The sequence below is a fragment of the Dermacentor andersoni genome, chromosome 7 (assembly GCF_023375885.2).
Source record: "Dermacentor andersoni chromosome 7, qqDerAnde1_hic_scaffold, whole genome shotgun sequence".
In the NCBI taxonomy this organism is placed as follows: domain Eukaryota; kingdom Metazoa; phylum Arthropoda; class Arachnida; order Ixodida; family Ixodidae; genus Dermacentor; species Dermacentor andersoni.
In genome coordinates, this window is record NC_092820.1 from 44980281 (window position 1) to 44997955 (window position 17675).

Sequence of the window (17675 nt, forward strand, 5' to 3'; positions counted from 1 at the left end):
CTTGTCAAAACGGTGGCGTGAAGAAGCGCGGCTGCAGCAGCACGTAAACTGGCCATCTTGCTGCTTGTCGCTTCAACGCGAACTAGGCGATGAGAACACAGCACGCACGAAGTTCTCATCACTCGGCGCACTCTGTCTAGCGCGATGGAAGACGGCGCATTTCCTCCCTGCCTTCCTCCCTTGCGCGCGCGAGATAAAGGCACCATCGTCCGCTCACACTTGCACGCCTTCACTCGCACGGTACGTGGCCATGATGTTACCGCACTTCGACTTTTTTACGGAAGCTCACGGCCACGGCGATGCCGACGGCAAAAATGTACCTGGAGTGGCCATGTAATTGCTATCACATTAACAAATAAGTCATGTTCATTTTGGACAAACTCTTGTCCAGGAAGCAAGGTGACATTAGACTGACGATTGTAGCGGTGGTCGTGCCTAAAACTACTCAAGTCTGTCGGCTAGATTAACAGGCGTCACCCCGTTCTAGAGCACTTGCTGGTGCTCGCAGGATCCAGCGTTGACCAAGATTGTTTCAGGCGTGACATATCCGAATACAAACGCCGCGTCTGCCATCGCTACAGAGGCAACGTACACGAAATTTTAGATACATGAAGCGCTGCCGATGCCTGGCGATAGAAGGATGACAGCGGTATTTTGAAGAATGTGGTCAGGGTCATATACGAAGCTAACAAGTCGTGACAGTATTTTAGACAAGCACAATACTAGCGTTGCAAACTTCCTACATAACAACATATGTCTCTTTCTTTTTCTTCTATGCGTCTGAAGGCCTTTCAAGAGCTCGTGAGCAACTGGATTGAGAATATTTATGTGCAGAATGTTAAAGGGGTTGCAAATACGCCGGCCACTAATGACAGTGTTCCAGCCCAAGAATATGTGTGTTACCCTAAAGGAAAAGCTTACGTTGGAAACTGCACAACTGTGACGAACCGTTATACAGCGTATTCAGAGTAAAAATAAAAGTAATTTCAATAAAAACATCGTTCTCATTGCGCAAAATCTGCTTCCGTTACAAGCGGTCTGGACGTTCATTCGAAACTCATGGCACTGATTGCGAAATTAGCTGATTCAGTGTTATATTTGATAATGAATGCCTCGGAAGATTGGAAGTGCCACAGGAGAATCAAACGAAGTGACGCCGTCTCGAAATATAAAGGCATATTACAATCATGAAAGGAAATAAATTTATTTGAGAAGTATTTGTTAGGTGTAGCTTTGGAGGCTGCAATTTGTCTAAAAAATGCGTCTGCCAAAGCGCACAGACCACATGTGCAAACAGATCTCCCGTAACCAGAAAACGTTTTTACTAAAATTAGAGAGTTTACTTCGAATACCCTGTATAATGCAAAAAAAATTATAATTTATGTACTTGAGCACCACGTTTTGTTGTCTGAAGTACTACTTGTCTCTTCTACTCATAAAATTAGAAATATAGCCGATTACTAGGGCGCTGTAACGTAAAGCTATTCCCGACTCTTCTATTCTATTTGTGTAATCAGAAAATGTTTTTTCGGGCCACCACCATTTCGCTTGTCTGTCAGGTGACGTCAGGAAACTCGCGTAAAGCTCTTATTTCACATGACATATACACACTCGTTATGCTTGATTAGACCGAACAAAAGAAAATAATTATTTCCCTTTGTACGCCTTTTTCACAACCAGGCTTCCATTATTGGTCAAAAGCTTTCGAGCTGCGTTCAGTTCCCCTGACTGTCATGCGACGTCACAAAACCTCGAAAACTCACCATGTCACAGTGAGGTGTACGCTATTAAGCTGAATTAATATGCCGGACCATATGGACATGTTTTTCAGAATAGCCTAGACTACCCCGTTCGGAAATGAATAGAGAATGGCTGCCCGCCGATCGCTCTGGCACTGGCTACTTGGAGATGCCGGGAGAAATTGATTTACTTGTGCATAACAAACATCTTTACGTCGAAATATGACAGTGTTGAGCCCTTGCAGCACGTACACGACATCGCTCTGCCAACTTTTCTTAGCTGAGGATCCGATTTAGTGCCATTTTAAGCGTTTCGTTGCATGCCGCCGCCATTTTCTACCAGCCAACGAAAGCTAAGCAAGAAGTGCATCAATTCCCAACGCCGGTCACTTTGTTTGCTTTGAAAGCAAACAAAGTGACCTCCCATAAACGAGGAGAGCGTTTCATTGACATGTTGAAACAGCAGTGCGGGTGACCTCCCGGTGCTTGCATCGGCGATTACGTGAATTTGACGTCATTAGATTGGAATAGTTTTACGTTACAGGGCCCCTGTTCTCGACAGAAACATTTATTCCACTGGGTACGAAGTATTATGCACGCTGCGGGGCCCTCCTTACCTATGATTTTTATCACTGGCGGTAGTGCATTACTCAAATTTTCGTTAAATACAAAATACTAAAAATACAAAACAACATAACCTCGGCTGCTGTTTACAAGTTGTACCATCCAAGACAACATTGTTAATCAAGTATAGTGTATGTTACTCGTCCAACGCCGGGTCTATAAGTTCATAAACCAATAATGTCGCCTGTGTTGTTGCGCCCGGCGGTTCGCAGGCTTTGGTAGCAAATTGGCTAATGAATTTTTATGTCTTTTGTTTTCTTACAAATGAAAAGGTTGACCGAGTAGCCCGAGGCCTGCTGTCTCTCGGTTTCTGCAAGGGAGACACCTTGTTGATATGGTCCCCCAACACCTTCAACTGGATTCTGATGGCCGCTGCGATGGCTAAAGTTGGAATAATTTTTGTGAGTGACATCAACGAAATTTTTCGAATGCAAAACTTGTTATGTAGTTGCACCGACTGCCGGCTCTCTTAGACCTAACAGCATGAGCAAAAAAGGAGTACAAGTGTAGTATTGATTACAGATGTATTAGCGAGTGACGTGTTAGCAATATAGCTCCACCTTCAGGGGCCTACTTAATGGGCTCAATTTTCAAAGCCTATAAACAAGACGACCAGAAGTGACATTCGAAATCATAACACTGCAAAAGATGACAACGGAGCAAGTGCCGGGAGAAACATGAAATCAACAAGGGTAGGATAGGATATTAATAAACTTTATTTGTCCAATGGTTATTGCTGTTGGCGCCCGGGGCTTTAGTAAATATTGTTACTCAGTTTCAAAAGGTGGTACAGTTGTGTTGCAAGCGGATATGATAATGAAGGGTAAGGAACCTCATCCATTCTTCTTCTGGCATAGATATTTTCTCATTCCACTGGAAATATACGCAAAACATTTTCTGGCTTATTACATCTAAAAGGGCGATGTCATTATGGTGCACGCCATTGTGGGGGACTCCAGATTGATTTTTGCCGCCTCGGGTTCCTTAAAGGGCAACCCCGGCGTTTTCACGAGGTAACGTTAAGGACCCCGTGTCGCAAAAAATCCGCCGGCGGCGTCCCACGTACAGCGTCAACCGTCGTTTAGGCATAAATCCTTCCGAACCACGCATACCCAACCACTCTTCAATCATCAAAGTTGCTCTTACGTTGTCTTTCATTCAATACGAAGTTATTCCTCGGAATTTTGATAATAAGAGCTCACAAACAAAAGTAATGAAAACAAACACCGACAGCAGTGGCGTAGTCAGAAATTTTGTTCGGGGGGCTCACGCAGCGGCTCGGCCTCCTCCTTATAAAGTTTGTCGAGGGATCAAATACATTATTATTAACTGTATTGCCATTGCAAAAGGTGCTGCAAACGAATTCCTGAACACTACGCATTGTCAAGACAAGGAAAATATGTATTTCTTCATAAAAGAATATACTTGTATGTGCTCGAAAAATTGTGCTCGAAATACCTTACATCAGTGCTTCCATATTTTCTGTCTATTTAATACGCAAAGAAAATGTCACACGAACTTTAGAAATATATCAGTTTGAAACCAGCAAAGCAGCGCATGCCGCTGATATAAAAAATGTAAAAGCCATGAAATGAATCAGTTGAGGAGAAATATTTTAATGAAACTTTGTTAACCTCCGTGCCTTTCTCTCATTTGCATCTCTCTCTCTCTCTCTCTTGGTATCATTCAAGAACCTAGTTTACATTTTTGTACATATACAACCACCAGGGGAAAATCTCATTGACGCTGTCCTTTGTTGGAATGTATTGCGCAGGAGCTGCTGTCATCGGTCGTGTATTGCGAGTAATTGCACCGAAATTATAGTCGCAACAGAGAGCACATATAAAAGCAGGAGTTCTGCAAAATATCCGACGGCGAGTCAAATGAGAGTGAGTCAATGCGAATATATGATTAACGGCGCACTTTATTTAAAAGTAGTATACATGAGCATTTAGACATTTATCCCACTGACTAGCTAGTCACGTGATTCCCATCTCACAAAACTCCTTGGGTTGCTGCTTCAAAAAGTTTGTAACTGACTCTTTCACTTCGTCGTTCGACACGAATCTGGTTCCTTTGAGCTGTTTTTGTTTTTCAAATGCTCCAAAATGTGGAGGTCAGAAGGCGACAGGTCCGGGCTGTATGGCGGATGTTGCAGCATTTCCCACTTGAACTTTGCCAGTTTTGCGTTAACGACATCAGCGTCGTGGGGACAGGCATTGTCGTGGAGCAAGGTGACCCCATTCCTCAACTTTCCACGTCGTTTGTTCTTGATTGAGACACGCAGCCGATTCGACATTTCACAATATCAGAAACGATTGATAGACTCTCCAGGTTTAGAAAATGGCCGCTGAAAAAAAAAAGTCAACAACCCCTTTCTGGCGGAAATGACGGCCTTTGGTTTCCTTGGGGATGGTGACTTGAGATGCTTCCACTGTAAGCTTAGCCGTCGTGTTTAAGGCTCGTAGTAGTGGCACAACGATTTGTCCCCGGTCCCAATTACAGACGAAAAGTCATCACCCTCATTGTGATACCGAATTTGATGAATCAAGGCAGCGCCCAACCTCTCTGTCTTCCGGTGGTGTTTCAAAATCTTGGGCATTCATTGCGCACACAAGATTCGATAATCGAGGCTTTCATGAATTATGGTATGACCCAAACCGTGATTGATGTTCACACGCCCTGCCAATTCATCGATGCTTATCCTCCGTTCTTGTCTAATCAGCCTTTGCAATTGTGTTCGGGTGATTGCACGGTGGCTTTGGCACGGTCTCGGATCGTCCTTGCAACGTTTTAACCGTTTTCTCCAACGCTTCACAGTGGCCAATGCAATGCAATGGTCAAAGTACACGGCAGCCATACGGCGACTAATTTCTTTTTGGGAAACATCTTCAGCTGCCAAAAACCTCACGACATCACGTTGTTAAACTTTTGCAGTGTCCTTTATGCCACGAAACCAAGTTCAACCCAGCGTACGAGAGCATTAAAAGGCCCCTCACCAGGCCCCATGGCAAATTTTGGTTATACGCTGGAAGTTGTTACGTGTCCTCTAGTGAGTGTACTGCCACAAAAAGTTTTCAAATCGGCTAATTAATAGCCGAGATAGAAATATTTCAGTGCCGGGAACCCATGATTTCAGGAGGCGAGCTCCACTGTATAGTGAGACTCTCTCCACTCGCCCCGTCTAGCTTCCGCAACCGAAATCCCTACTTGATGAAAAAAGAGAGCGCTACGAAGACGAGGACGAAAGAACAACATGTACGACAGACAGGGCGAAATCCCTACCCTGCGTTCCTCCATGCCGGACCTCGACGTTCGCATGACACATATGTCTTGGGCCTCGCCTTCACTTTTTTTTCTCATCGCTTTTTTTTTTTCGGCGCCGCGCCCTATCGCTGGCGGCGTTTCGCGCAGTGCACTATTTCGCGCGCTGTGCACAAGGACACATGACTAGCGCTATAATTCAGTGCTACACGAATACTGAGGCAGAACAAGCGGATCGCAGAACATGATCACGCGCTGGAATACGGTAGAAAATAATGGCATAGTTTCGGTAACTGCGCACGTGACCGCACGACCGTGGGAACAAGCAAACGAAGCGGAAGTACATCTCTTGCTTCGGTGCGAAGTAAAAAAAAAAAAAAAAACGCAGACATTGCGTTTGTCTGTTTCATTATTTCTCTAAACTTCAATTCGTGAATTCAAGCAACAGATCACACAGATAACAGATGTCGTCTTGAATAATTCTCGAAATCACGTGTCACCATGAGCGACGTCACACTGCAGTGCGTAGGCGCAGGTACCCGAGTACATCATCCTCCGGCTTATAGCGCGGTGGCCGCGAGGAGCAGAGAGAGAGAGGGAGAGAGAGAGAAAGCTTTATTTTCGCTCACTGGATTGCCGAACAGGTGGCCTCAGTCCAGGCCGCCTCTGACAGCGTGCTTTTGAAATTTCAGATCTTTCCGCGGCTCGTAGCGAGGTAATACTTTGAAGACACGATCGTTATTGCCCAACGCTATGTATGCTCTGCGCTTGTCAGCTCAAGCTGGCTAGACCTGGTGAGGGGCCCTTTAAAGAACCTTTATCCTCACATCTGCGCGTCACTTTTTTAAATGAGAGATGACTCTGTGCAACGCGCATGCCTCGCTCATAATGAACCGAACCCTTATTGCGCGGGGTGGGTTGGCTCACTTTCATTTTACTCGCCCTCGTGCATTAGAAATGCGAATATACAATGGTATATACAAATGTGAAGATACAGCTTGATAAAGGGCAAAAAAGTGTCACTGGAAACAAAGTTCACTGCACGTATACACAAAACCGCGCCACAAGATATTTAAATATACGTATAACGCTCCAATAAATCTACGTATCTAAGAAAAGGCACTGTATATAATGCGTTAAACAAGGCATACAAGCATCGCGTGCCAACAACAGGTTCACAGATCACAGCCCCCGCCTCGCTCCACTGCCCCTGATGTATCGCGCGCGACAGGAGGCGGCGCCCTTCCTCGCCGCTTTTCTCCTTTGCGTACACAAGACTGAGCCACAATCGTCGGCTCATCCTGCCCACGCTTTCACTCGCACATACAGCAGGCGGCGGGCGCTCACGATGATGTCACCCTTGGGCTTTATACGGAAAGTGAGGGCGACGGGGAAGGCAAGAATGCGCCTAGAGTGTCCATATAATTGCTATCGCAATAATAGAATTAGCGTATCCGGAAACTGAAAGATCCCGTGACCCATTACTTTCTGCAAAAGAAGAAGTAATTACATTGAACTTTCATCATGCGACTATTTGCTGCGCCGCAACAATGCCTTTTTTTCTTTCGTGGGGCGGTGGCACGGAAATGAAGAAAAAAAAACCGCAAGGAAAGCATGTTGGCCATAATCGAATGTCTACTTTGGGCACCTAATGTGACTACCGAAGGAACATCGAAGAAAACGCGAGACGCTTTGTCCACAGAGAACCATAGGCACACTCGGTATGCACCGGTGAGACAAAGTTTTGCTGAGAGGTTGCGCTTAAGCGAACGCGTTGCAATCCGTCGATTCCCCGCAGTATGCAAATATCTATTCGCGGGGGGTGGCGCGGGGCGGAAAGAAGCTGTGATGCTGTTTTTAGGGTTGTAACACATCGAATATTGCCGTATTCAATTTCTTACTAGGTATTGATGCGCTAGTTTATGATCCATGATTTTGGTGCAGCAGCGCATTTGGACAAAAGCCGTTCAAACAAACATGAATGAAGATGACATCCTCCGCGCCTGAGTATGTCTTCATCATTCGTGCGTGTTTGAATGGCTTTTTTCTAAGTGCGCTGGTGCACCACAATGGCTATTCGATTCGTTGTTCGAATACAATGGCATTCGTAAACGCCAAAATGTTCTGCGTGCTTTTAAATAGTTTATATGCTCTTGGTGTGTGCAACCAATCATAAAATTTGAGAAAGCATGCGACAAATTTCATCGTGGCGGCCATACAGTATACATAAAACGCGAGAGGATGCATGGTAGGAACCACTGTAGGTGGCTCAGGGAGCTAGACTTTTCCTTCCGAGCCCCAATCATTCGTGCTATTCGAATACTTTTCAGCATGCGAACAAACTGGATGTGTCTTTCCAATGCGCCCATTTCGACTTTCAATAAACAACGACGCATAATGTGAAATCTTATAACCGAAACGTGTTAAGATTGAGAACGTTAGAATATCAACTCGCTTTATATGAATTCGGAAGGAAGACGAAGTTACTCAGTGCTAGAACGCATCTGTCCCAGCTAGCCAGTTTTCGTCAAATTTTCATCAGTCTCTGGGGCATTTTCCGCGTCCTGGCTTGAGGCGATGGACGCGGAACGTTCCGCAGGCCCGTGCTGCCAGAAGTCTGCAACGGCAATCTCTTCTATGAGTCAAGGCACCTGGTCAACCACCAGTGACCGCTCAAGAGAGACTCCTACTCCTGTGGCCATGGATGCAGAGCCTATTGCCGGCCCGTCTGGCAAGATCACTACATTAACAAGTTCCTCAAGGAAACGAGGCACCTGGTCCAGCACCAGCGAAGACACAGAGGTCTACTCAATCACAGGTGACGACTCATCTGATGACAGCTTCGTGTCGGTGAGGAGCCGAAGGGCTAAAAGGAGGCTTATCAAGGCGTCGTCACCAGCGAGTACGTCAACCATGCAGGCAGGTAGTGAACGCTGGCCGCACACCATCCTCTTCATGCCAGTGTATTCTTCTGTCAACCTTCGAGTATTGAACAGGCAAGCTCTCTCTGTTTTTCTTGAGGGAAAGGCGCCAAACGAAATCAAGGAAGTCCGGCTGAACACACGAAAGAATGTTCTAGCTGTCGACACAACCAGTGGAACCACGCTGGAGACGCTACGACAGATAACAGATTTGGGCAACATAAAAGTACGATCGGTCATACCTATGGATGGGGCCTGCACTGCAGGTGTGATCTACGATGTTGACTTGGCTATTTCGAACTCGGACCTGCCAATTCTGATCAAACCGGCATAGGAAGGAATGGTCATCACGCACGTATGCCGACTTGGCAACAGCCGTTGTGTGAAGATTGTGTTCAAGGGGGATTCCATCCCTTCGCACGTAAAGGTCGGTCACTTCCGACATGTCGTACGACGGTTTATCCCAAAGCCGCTTCAATGCCACAAGTGCTTTAAGATCGGACATGTTAAGGGCGCCTGCGCAAACTCCCCAATATGCCCCCGGTGCGCGGAGTCACACACGGTAGATGTCTGCCGTGCCACAAACTTTAGGTGTGGCAACTGTGAAGGCACCCATGAAGCGACGTCTAAAGAATGCCCAAGAATCAAAAAAGAGTTCGAAGTTCTGAAGCAAATGGTGAGGGATAACTCAACCCATAGAGAAGCCTCAGAAAAGATCCGGCGTCGACGTCGTCATCGACGGAAACGCTCAAGACAGGGTGGAGCTCGTGCGCCGCTTGCGCCAACGCCATCATCTTCATATAGAACGCCCGAGAGCACAAGGAGGCCTCAGACGGGAAATGCTGCCCCCGTGGAAGAATGGCCGGCGCTTGCAAGCTCTCAGTCTTCTAAGGAGCCTCCACGCTTGATGCTCCCATCGAAGCCCGCTTCTGTCGGTGAGGCTTCAACAGTCGACTGCCAAATGATCCCGGTGCTGCGATCCATTGTGTATGTCATCAGGGCCATGCTGACAAGCATTGACACTCCATCTGCTGGTAGTGGACTACAAGTGCTCGACGCGCTGAGCCCCGTCCTAGCAAGCCTTGAGTGAAGCCATGACTGACAATCACAAGTCATTTCGTAAGGAGGTCAGAGAAGCGTCGATCCTTCAGTGGAACGCGAGAGGTCTAAGATCTCGCATCGCCGATTTTCATCAATTTGTTCTCACTAACCGCTTTCCAATCATTGTCATCTGTGAACCAAGATTATCCCATCCAATGAGACTATCCGGCTACGAGACAATATTCTCATCAAGCGACATCAAAAGTAGCAAGGTGGTCGTGTTTATTCGCCGTGAACTCACTTACGTCGTCCAACCGGTGCAACATCATGGCAACAATCAGTATGTGTGCATGACTGTTAAAAATAGGAAAGTCACCTTTGCACTCTTGGGGGTGTATCTGTCTCCATCAAGTCGATTTGACACCAAAAGACTAGAAGACATCTTGAAAACACCACCTGGTCCATGGATTATCACCGGGGATTTCAACGCTCACCATACCATTTGGGGAAGCTCAAAGGTTAACGCGACGGGAAGACGACTAGCTTCATTAGCTTCCAACAATGGTCTCTACCTGCTGAATGACGCGAGTCCAACATTTCTGCGGGGAATAACGTACAGCAGCTGCCTGGATTTGACTTTCGTCTCCCACCGCCTCGCCACACATGTTAAATGGTTTTTGGACATTGAAACGCACGGAAGTGACCACATCCCCACTTACCTCAAGATCAAGGGAATGTCCAACACGTATACGTTCACCACGATACGAAGAATAGATTGGTCTGTCTTTAAATCCCAGATTGAGGACGCTTGCCACAAAGGCCTCTCTTGTGGACTTCAACAAGCTATTAAGAAAACGGCACAGACGGCCACGCGCACACTTACGTGTTCTCCAAGGTATTCTGAATTCGACCTGGAATTGGAGCGGCTTCGTGCGATTCGCCGTCGTGCCGAAAGGAGATATCGACGCACTAAGTCAATTCAGGATCTCAGAACAGCCAGGCGAATGCAAAAGAAGATACAACGCCGCATGGATAAACTTGAGGCTCAGCGTTGGTCGAAATTTTGTGCGTCGCTAGATCCACGCAAACCGCTATCTCAAATATGGAGAACTGTGCGAGGTCTACGTTCTGTTCCGGAACAGCGTTTCCCGTTTAAGGCCCTAGCACTATTCCAGCGCCGACAAGACATTGATGTGGCGGAAGACTTCTGTGCTATGATTGCGGGCCAGCCAACTCGCACAGGTTCGCTTACATTGAACCGTATTCCAGATTCACGCGATTCACTCATGGATCTGCCTTTCAAAACGCAAGAGCTTGACGCGGCGCTCGCCCTATGTAATCGGTCGTCGTCGCCTGGTCTGGATATCTTACCGCATGCTATGTCACCTTGGTGAACGGGCACGAAGTGCACTCCTTCATATCTATAACGAGTCCTGGCAAGAGGGCAAAGTTCCTCAAGATTGGAAGCTCAGCCGCCTGGTACCGCTTCTTAAGCCTGGCAAGTCTCCCTTAGAGATTACTTCATACCGACCAATTGCGCTGGCAAGTTGCGTTGGGAAGGTAATGGAGCGAATGATCCTCGCCAGACTTGAGTGGCATCTTGAACATTACGAAATCTACCCGGACGCCATGGCTGGTTTTCGACGTCACCGATGTTCTATCGACAACGTTATCGATCTGGTAACCTATGTTCAACACCAAAAGACGTGTAAGAGGTTATCTGTCGCAATGTTCTTAGATATAAAGGGAGCTTACGACAACGTTCTTCATGACGCCATACTTGAAGCATTGGAATCGGTGGGCCTAGGCGGTCCATTATATCGTTGGACTCGCAGTTATTTACATAGGCGGTCTCTATTTCTTAACACTGAAGCTGGCCCAACCTCGCAATATTATACGCACCATGGAGTTCCACAAGGTGGTGTCTTGAGTCCCACGCTTTTCAACCTTGTACTCATTGGTCTCGTGGAACGACTTCCGAACACAGTTAAAATTTCAATGTATGCCGATGACATCTGCGTGTGGGCATCTGGTGTGACACGGCCGCAAGTACGCGCCAGGCTTCAAAAAGCTGCTACGTCAACATCGGCCTACTTAAATGAACAAGGCCTCAAGATCTCGCCAGAAAAATGCGCATTGGTCGCGTTTAGCCGGAAGCCAATGAGATCATACGATGTCTCTATCGACGTCAAAACATTCCTTATGTCAGGACGCACCGATTCTTAGGAGTAATCATTGATCGCGACCTCTGCTGGAGTCCTCATGTGGCCTACCTAAAGAAGCGCCTGACGGATATCTCTAATGTGTTTAAGTTTTTTGGAGGAAATGTCTGGGGTACTTCAGTACATGCAATGATGCAACTGTACAGGACGCTCTTTCTTGGGTATTTGCGATACAGCTTGCCTGTGCTGACCAACACCTGCAGAAGTAATATCCGTACACTCGAAAGCGTCCAGGCCCAGGCGCTTAGAGTGTGTCTTGGATTGCCGCGGTGTTCGTCAACGGCTGAAACCATTGCGATTGCACACGATTTCCCAGCCAAGACCCATATAGTCATGGAAGCACTCAGAGCACACGTAAGACACCTTGCTCGAGCCCCTGCCCATCATCTAGCCACACTGCCAGAGGATCGACCACGTGCTTCCTTTTGTGAAACTGTCCTGCCCTATCGTGCATACCTTCCATCAGGTTATACAGCTCCAGCGAAAGTTCCGTTTCCACCATGGTGCTTGGCTCAAGCAAAGGTTCAACTTATCGTACCAGGCATACGAACAAAAGCCCAACTCTCGTCTCCAGCACTCAAGGAGCTTTCACTGCTCTTGCTGTACGAGACGTACAACGATCATCATCATCTGTATACTGACGCTTCAACCACGGTGAATGGGTCTGCAGGATCGGTGATCTTTCCTGCAAAACCTTCCACCATAAATATTCGACTCTCTCACCAGACTACATCGACTGCCGCGGAGCTTGCTGCTATTCGTTGTGCACTTCTTGTAGTTTCTGAAGAAATACCCAAGAAATGGAGCGTGTTCACTGACTCCAAGGCTGCACTTCATTGTTTGGTTTCTGCCTTACGTCGAGGACCCCACGAACAACTTGTTCTAGAAATCAGACTGCTGCTTCACCCCCTCGTCGAGCAAGGACACGACATCACGTTGCAGTGGATTCCAAGCCACTGTGGCATAATGGGCAATGAACTTGCCGACGCAGCAGCACGATCTGCACATGAGGAGGGCTTGCAAGACTCCATTCCATTCTCAAGAACAGACGCTGCAACGAAAGATTCGTGTGCTTGCAAATGAAGCCATCAAAACTTTATGGAACACACCAAGCTTAAAGCATACACGTCTACACCGACGGGACCCATCCCTTCGACTTCGACCCCCATCTGGACTCTCGACTAGAAACAGCAGTACTTTGCCGACTGTGGCTTGGTGTCGCCTACACAAGATCCTTCGCCTTCCGAGTCGGTATGGACGACAGCGCGGCTTGCAGACACTGCGGTGGCGAGACCATCGAACACGTGCTCTGCCACTGCCCTCAATACAGCGCGCACCGGCTGTCACTAGCGACCACGTTGGCACGCCTTGACGACAGGCCACTTTCAGAACAGTCAGTTTTGGAATGCCGACGTGAACTGTCGTCGCAGCAAAAAGTCGGTCAAGGCTTTGTTGACTTTTCTACGTGACAGTGGCCTATTAGAAAGACTATAATGACCCCATTTCATCCCTTTTCATATTTTTTTTCTCACGCTTTTATTTTTGTCACGCTCTTCTTTCCGTCTTTACTTCCCCTTTCCCTTCCCCTAGTGCAGGGTAGCAAACCGGGGGTTTTAAGTCTGGTTAACCTCCCTGCCTTTCTCTCATTTGCATCTCTCTCTCTCTTTTATATTAGCGTTGAGGACAGCAGGATAATAAGCAATGCGATTAACATTCTCTAGCTACTTAGACCGTTTTGATTCTATCTATCTATCTATCTATCTATCTATCTATCTATCTATCTATCTATCTATCTATCTATCTATCTATCTATCTATCTATCTATCTATCTATCTATCTATCTATCTATCTATCTATCTATCTATATTGATAGCCACTGCGTGTGGTCGTCGTCATGATGCCGCCACGGTCGTTCCATCGTTGTCAGTACAGCTTCGTGTTCTGATTCTCATTATGCAGTTATCGTCACGCCATTTACGGCGACTCTGACCAAAGTTCTCTAATAGCTTTGGCCAATAGGTATGTACTTGTGGCCGTGATGCTGTCATGTTCGTTGCAACGATGTACTTTCCGCTTTGTCATCCAACTTTTGCCATGCCATCGCCGTCACGCCATCGTCGTCGTGCGTACGTTTCACACCACTATCGCGATGCCATCGAGGTACTTCCATCTTCATCATTCCAGCTTAGCCATCTGAATCTCGTCATGCCGTCATCATCCCTTCATCGTTGTCAACATGATCGTCATAGTAGGCTTGTCATGCCGTAATCGTAACACTGTCATCTTATCGTCGTCCGCACTTCCGCAACCTCGCCCCGTTGCCCTCATGCCTCGTCATCATATGGCATTCGGTGTTACATCGACTTCAATTCTTCTTCGCTAGTCTATCGCAATTATACCATAGTCCTTTAATCGTGATTATGCGGACGTTGCTATACTATCATTCCCATTGTGTCGTCGTTATACAGTCGCTTCCATGGATCTGTTGTAAACCGTCGTCGTCATCCTGACGTGGTTGTGCCATCGTCATCAGTCCGGCTTCGTCGTACAGCTCTCGTCATGCCACAGTCGTCACGTCGTCGTCCCGCCATTGTACTCACTGTTGCCATGCCATTGTTGTTTGGTTGTACTGCATTAGTTGTCATGCCATCGTCGAGATGCAGTTGAGGTTATCTATCCCATTGTAGTTATTCAAATTTTGCCATCCGGCCCTCTTTTCGCCATACTCGTCACAGAGTCCTCATCATACAATTGTCGTCAGATCTTCATCTTCACGGTGTCGTTTTACCACGTCATCACGTCACTAATGTCATCCTATAGCTGTAAATAGCCTTCTTCCGTCAACCGACTCCATACCATTTTCCATCTTAATCATGCTGTCGTCATTCAATCGGTATTATGACGTGTCGTAATCGCGTCATCGTAAGACAGTCGCTATCATGCATTCGCAAAATGACATACCGTCGTGGTCGTCACATCGTCTTCATTCAACCATCCTACCTTTGTCTTCCCACCCTCGTCATGACGTCGTCGTCCCGCAATTGCCATCATACAGTGGCCATGCATTCGTTGTCATATCATCGTCATGCCATCGTGGTAGTTCTATCGCCGTCACTTCAGCTCCTTCATCACCCTCAAGCCATGCCGTGGTCGTCACGTCATCGTCGTCTTGCAATCGTTGTGGGGAAGACGTCATAACGCCATCACTTTGACACACTCATCGTCTCATTGTCCTCATACCGTTATCACGCCACCGTGGTCATTGCGTCGCCATCATGCAGTCGTCATCAGTGCGTCATCGTCATGCATTCGTTGTACCACCGTCGGGATGCCGTCGCGGTCGTTCCATCGTGCTCGTTCCAGTTTCAACATCCGGCTCTAGTCATGCCGCCGTCGTCATGCTATCATCATCGTACGCTTCGCGTCAGCCCGTTGTTCTCATTTCGTTGTCGACATGCTGTTGTAGTTATACCATCGTACCGGCAGTCGCGACAGCGTGTAACAAAGTGTGTGTCTGCAGCCCCTTTCAACGAACTTCTATTTTCCATAGAAGACATGAAAGTTCATGTTCTGCAATTTTAGAAGTAACAAAGATGATTTAAAACATGGGTAAAAAATTTCACCTGGAACAGTCAAAGCGTTTTGAAGGATAAAATATGGCGCTACATCAGCTTGGTACCGTTCTATTACTTCATGCGATCGCAAAATGCGCTATTTTGGTGGTAAATATAAGGCGGCGTGACGAGGAGGAGGAGGAAATAACTTTATTGCGTGTCCTGCGAGTTGGTGGGGAAGGCCAAAGGTGACGGCCAAGAGTTCGTAGGTTCTTGCGGCATCCTCGGCCCGCTGGACGGCCTATAGTTGATCCTCGAGGGCGGGGCTGAGCAGCGCGGCTTCCCAGCGCGTGCGAAGGCAGTTGCTAGAGGCCGTGTTCTCGTTATTTTTATGCATCCCTCGGCATTCCCATATTATATGCTCCAGAGTGGCTCGGGATTCACATGTGTTGCATTTGTATGTTTGATATACATCCGGATATATGATGTGCAAGAGCGCAGGATTCGCATACGTCCTAATTTGTAACTGCCGCCATGCGACAGACTGCTTTTCGTCAATTTTGGGTGAGGTCGTGGGTATATGCCCCTCTGTAACCTATAGTGTTTCGTAATGTCATTATATGTTGTCATTCTGTCCTCCCACTCCCACTCATTTACAGCACCGTCAAGTCCGGAGGGTGTCGGGGCGCCACTTGCGACTGCGGCTCGGTCCGTGAGCCCTCGAGCCGCGTCGTGTGCCGCCTCGTTGTTGCCGTCCTCCGTGAGGGTGGGAGCGGGTGTCTATGTGATGTACACCTTTCTTTTGAAATTTCTACCTCCTGCAAGAAGAATGCGTAGTGCCTCCGCGGAGATTCGGCCGTTGGCAAAGTTTCTTATTGCCATCTGAGAGTCGCTGACTATCACGGTTGCGTTAGTCTGAGCTACGGCGAGCGCTATGGCTACTTCTTCCGCTATCTCGTTACTTGTGGTGCGTATCGTCGCGCACGTCTCACACTTTCTCGCTATCGATTACGGCCGCCGTAAACCACCGTCTGCGACAGTGTCGAGCTGCGTCTACGAAGACTTGCGTCCTTGTCGCTGCCGAATTTCTTTTGTATCAGCTTCGCTCAGCTCTTTCGTCTGTCCTTATTGTGTTCTGGGTGCACGTTCTTTGGTATTGGGGGTATTACCATTGTTTCCTTCGTCTCTCTCGGGATGTCTACCTTGACACCATGCTGGGTGTGGTAACCTATGTCTAGTCCCTCTAGGATGTGTCTGCCTGCTCTAGTCTTAGAGAGGCGTTCATATTGTGCCGTTTATTGCGCTTCAAGGAGCTCGTCTATCGTGTTGTGGAGGCCTAATTGTAGCGACTTGTCCGTGCTGGTACTGATCGGTAGCCCTATGGCTAGTTTGAATATTTTCCGAATGAGGCATTCGAGTTTGATCTTTTCCGCGACCTGCCATTTCAAGTACGGTGCTACGTATACTATTCTACTTATTACGAAGGCATGTATTAACCTGATCCTGTTTTCCTCTCTCATCCCGCTATGTTTGTTTGCCATCCTCCTGATTAGCCTCATGATTTGCGCTACGGTTCTTTCCAGTCTTCTGAGGGTTTCTCCGCTGTTGCCCTTGGCTACGATGAGGAGCCCCAACACCCTGATCCTGTCGACCTTGGGTATGGGTTTCCCATCGGCTGTCTTTAAATGTATCTCGTCTCTATGGTTGAGATCTTCCCTGTAGTTGCCTGGTTTGCGACCTCTGCGAGTCGGTCCGTACAATAACAGCTCCGATTTCTCTGCCGAGCAGGTTAGCCCTGTCCCCTCTAGATATCGTTCGATTGTTTTGACCGCTGCTTGAAGCGTTTGTTCTATTTAGCCGTCACTTCCGTTTCACACCCATAAGGTGATATCGTCAGCGTATAGGGTATGGTTGAGTCCCTCGATTTCTTGTAGATTGGCTGGCAGCCCGATTAGCGCCAGATTGAATAGCATCGGTGATAAGACCGAGCCCTGTGGCGTACCTGCGCTGCCTATCTCGAACTCCTCCGAAAATAGGTCCGCTATCGTGATCTTTGCCTTTTTTCCCGTTAGGAAATTGCGTACATAATCGTACGTCCGTTTTCCCAGTCCTAGTTCTCTTACTCTATTTAGTATTGTTGCATGTGTTACGTTATCGAAGGCATTTTTTAGGTCAAACCCGAAAATTGCCTTTGTCGATCTTCCCGAATCTTCTATGATCTGATGTTTTAGTTTTAACAGAGCGTCCTGGGCTGAGAGATTTCTCCTGAATCCTATCATCGGGGGTGGGAGCGCGTCCCAATCCTCGAGG

General features: G+C 47.5%; 1 protein-coding gene across 1 annotated transcript in view; it reads left to right on the plus strand.

Moving 5' to 3' along the window:
• LOC126535290 (medium-chain acyl-CoA ligase ACSF2, mitochondrial-like) overlaps positions 1–17675 on the plus strand; it is a 163502-nt gene that overhangs the window by 30372 nt on the left and 115455 nt on the right. The window contains exon 3 of the mRNA XM_055073094.2: positions 2636–2764. Coding sequence (XP_054929069.1) covers positions 2636–2764 — 129 coding nt within the window. The remainder of the gene's footprint in view (positions 1–2635; positions 2765–17675) is intronic.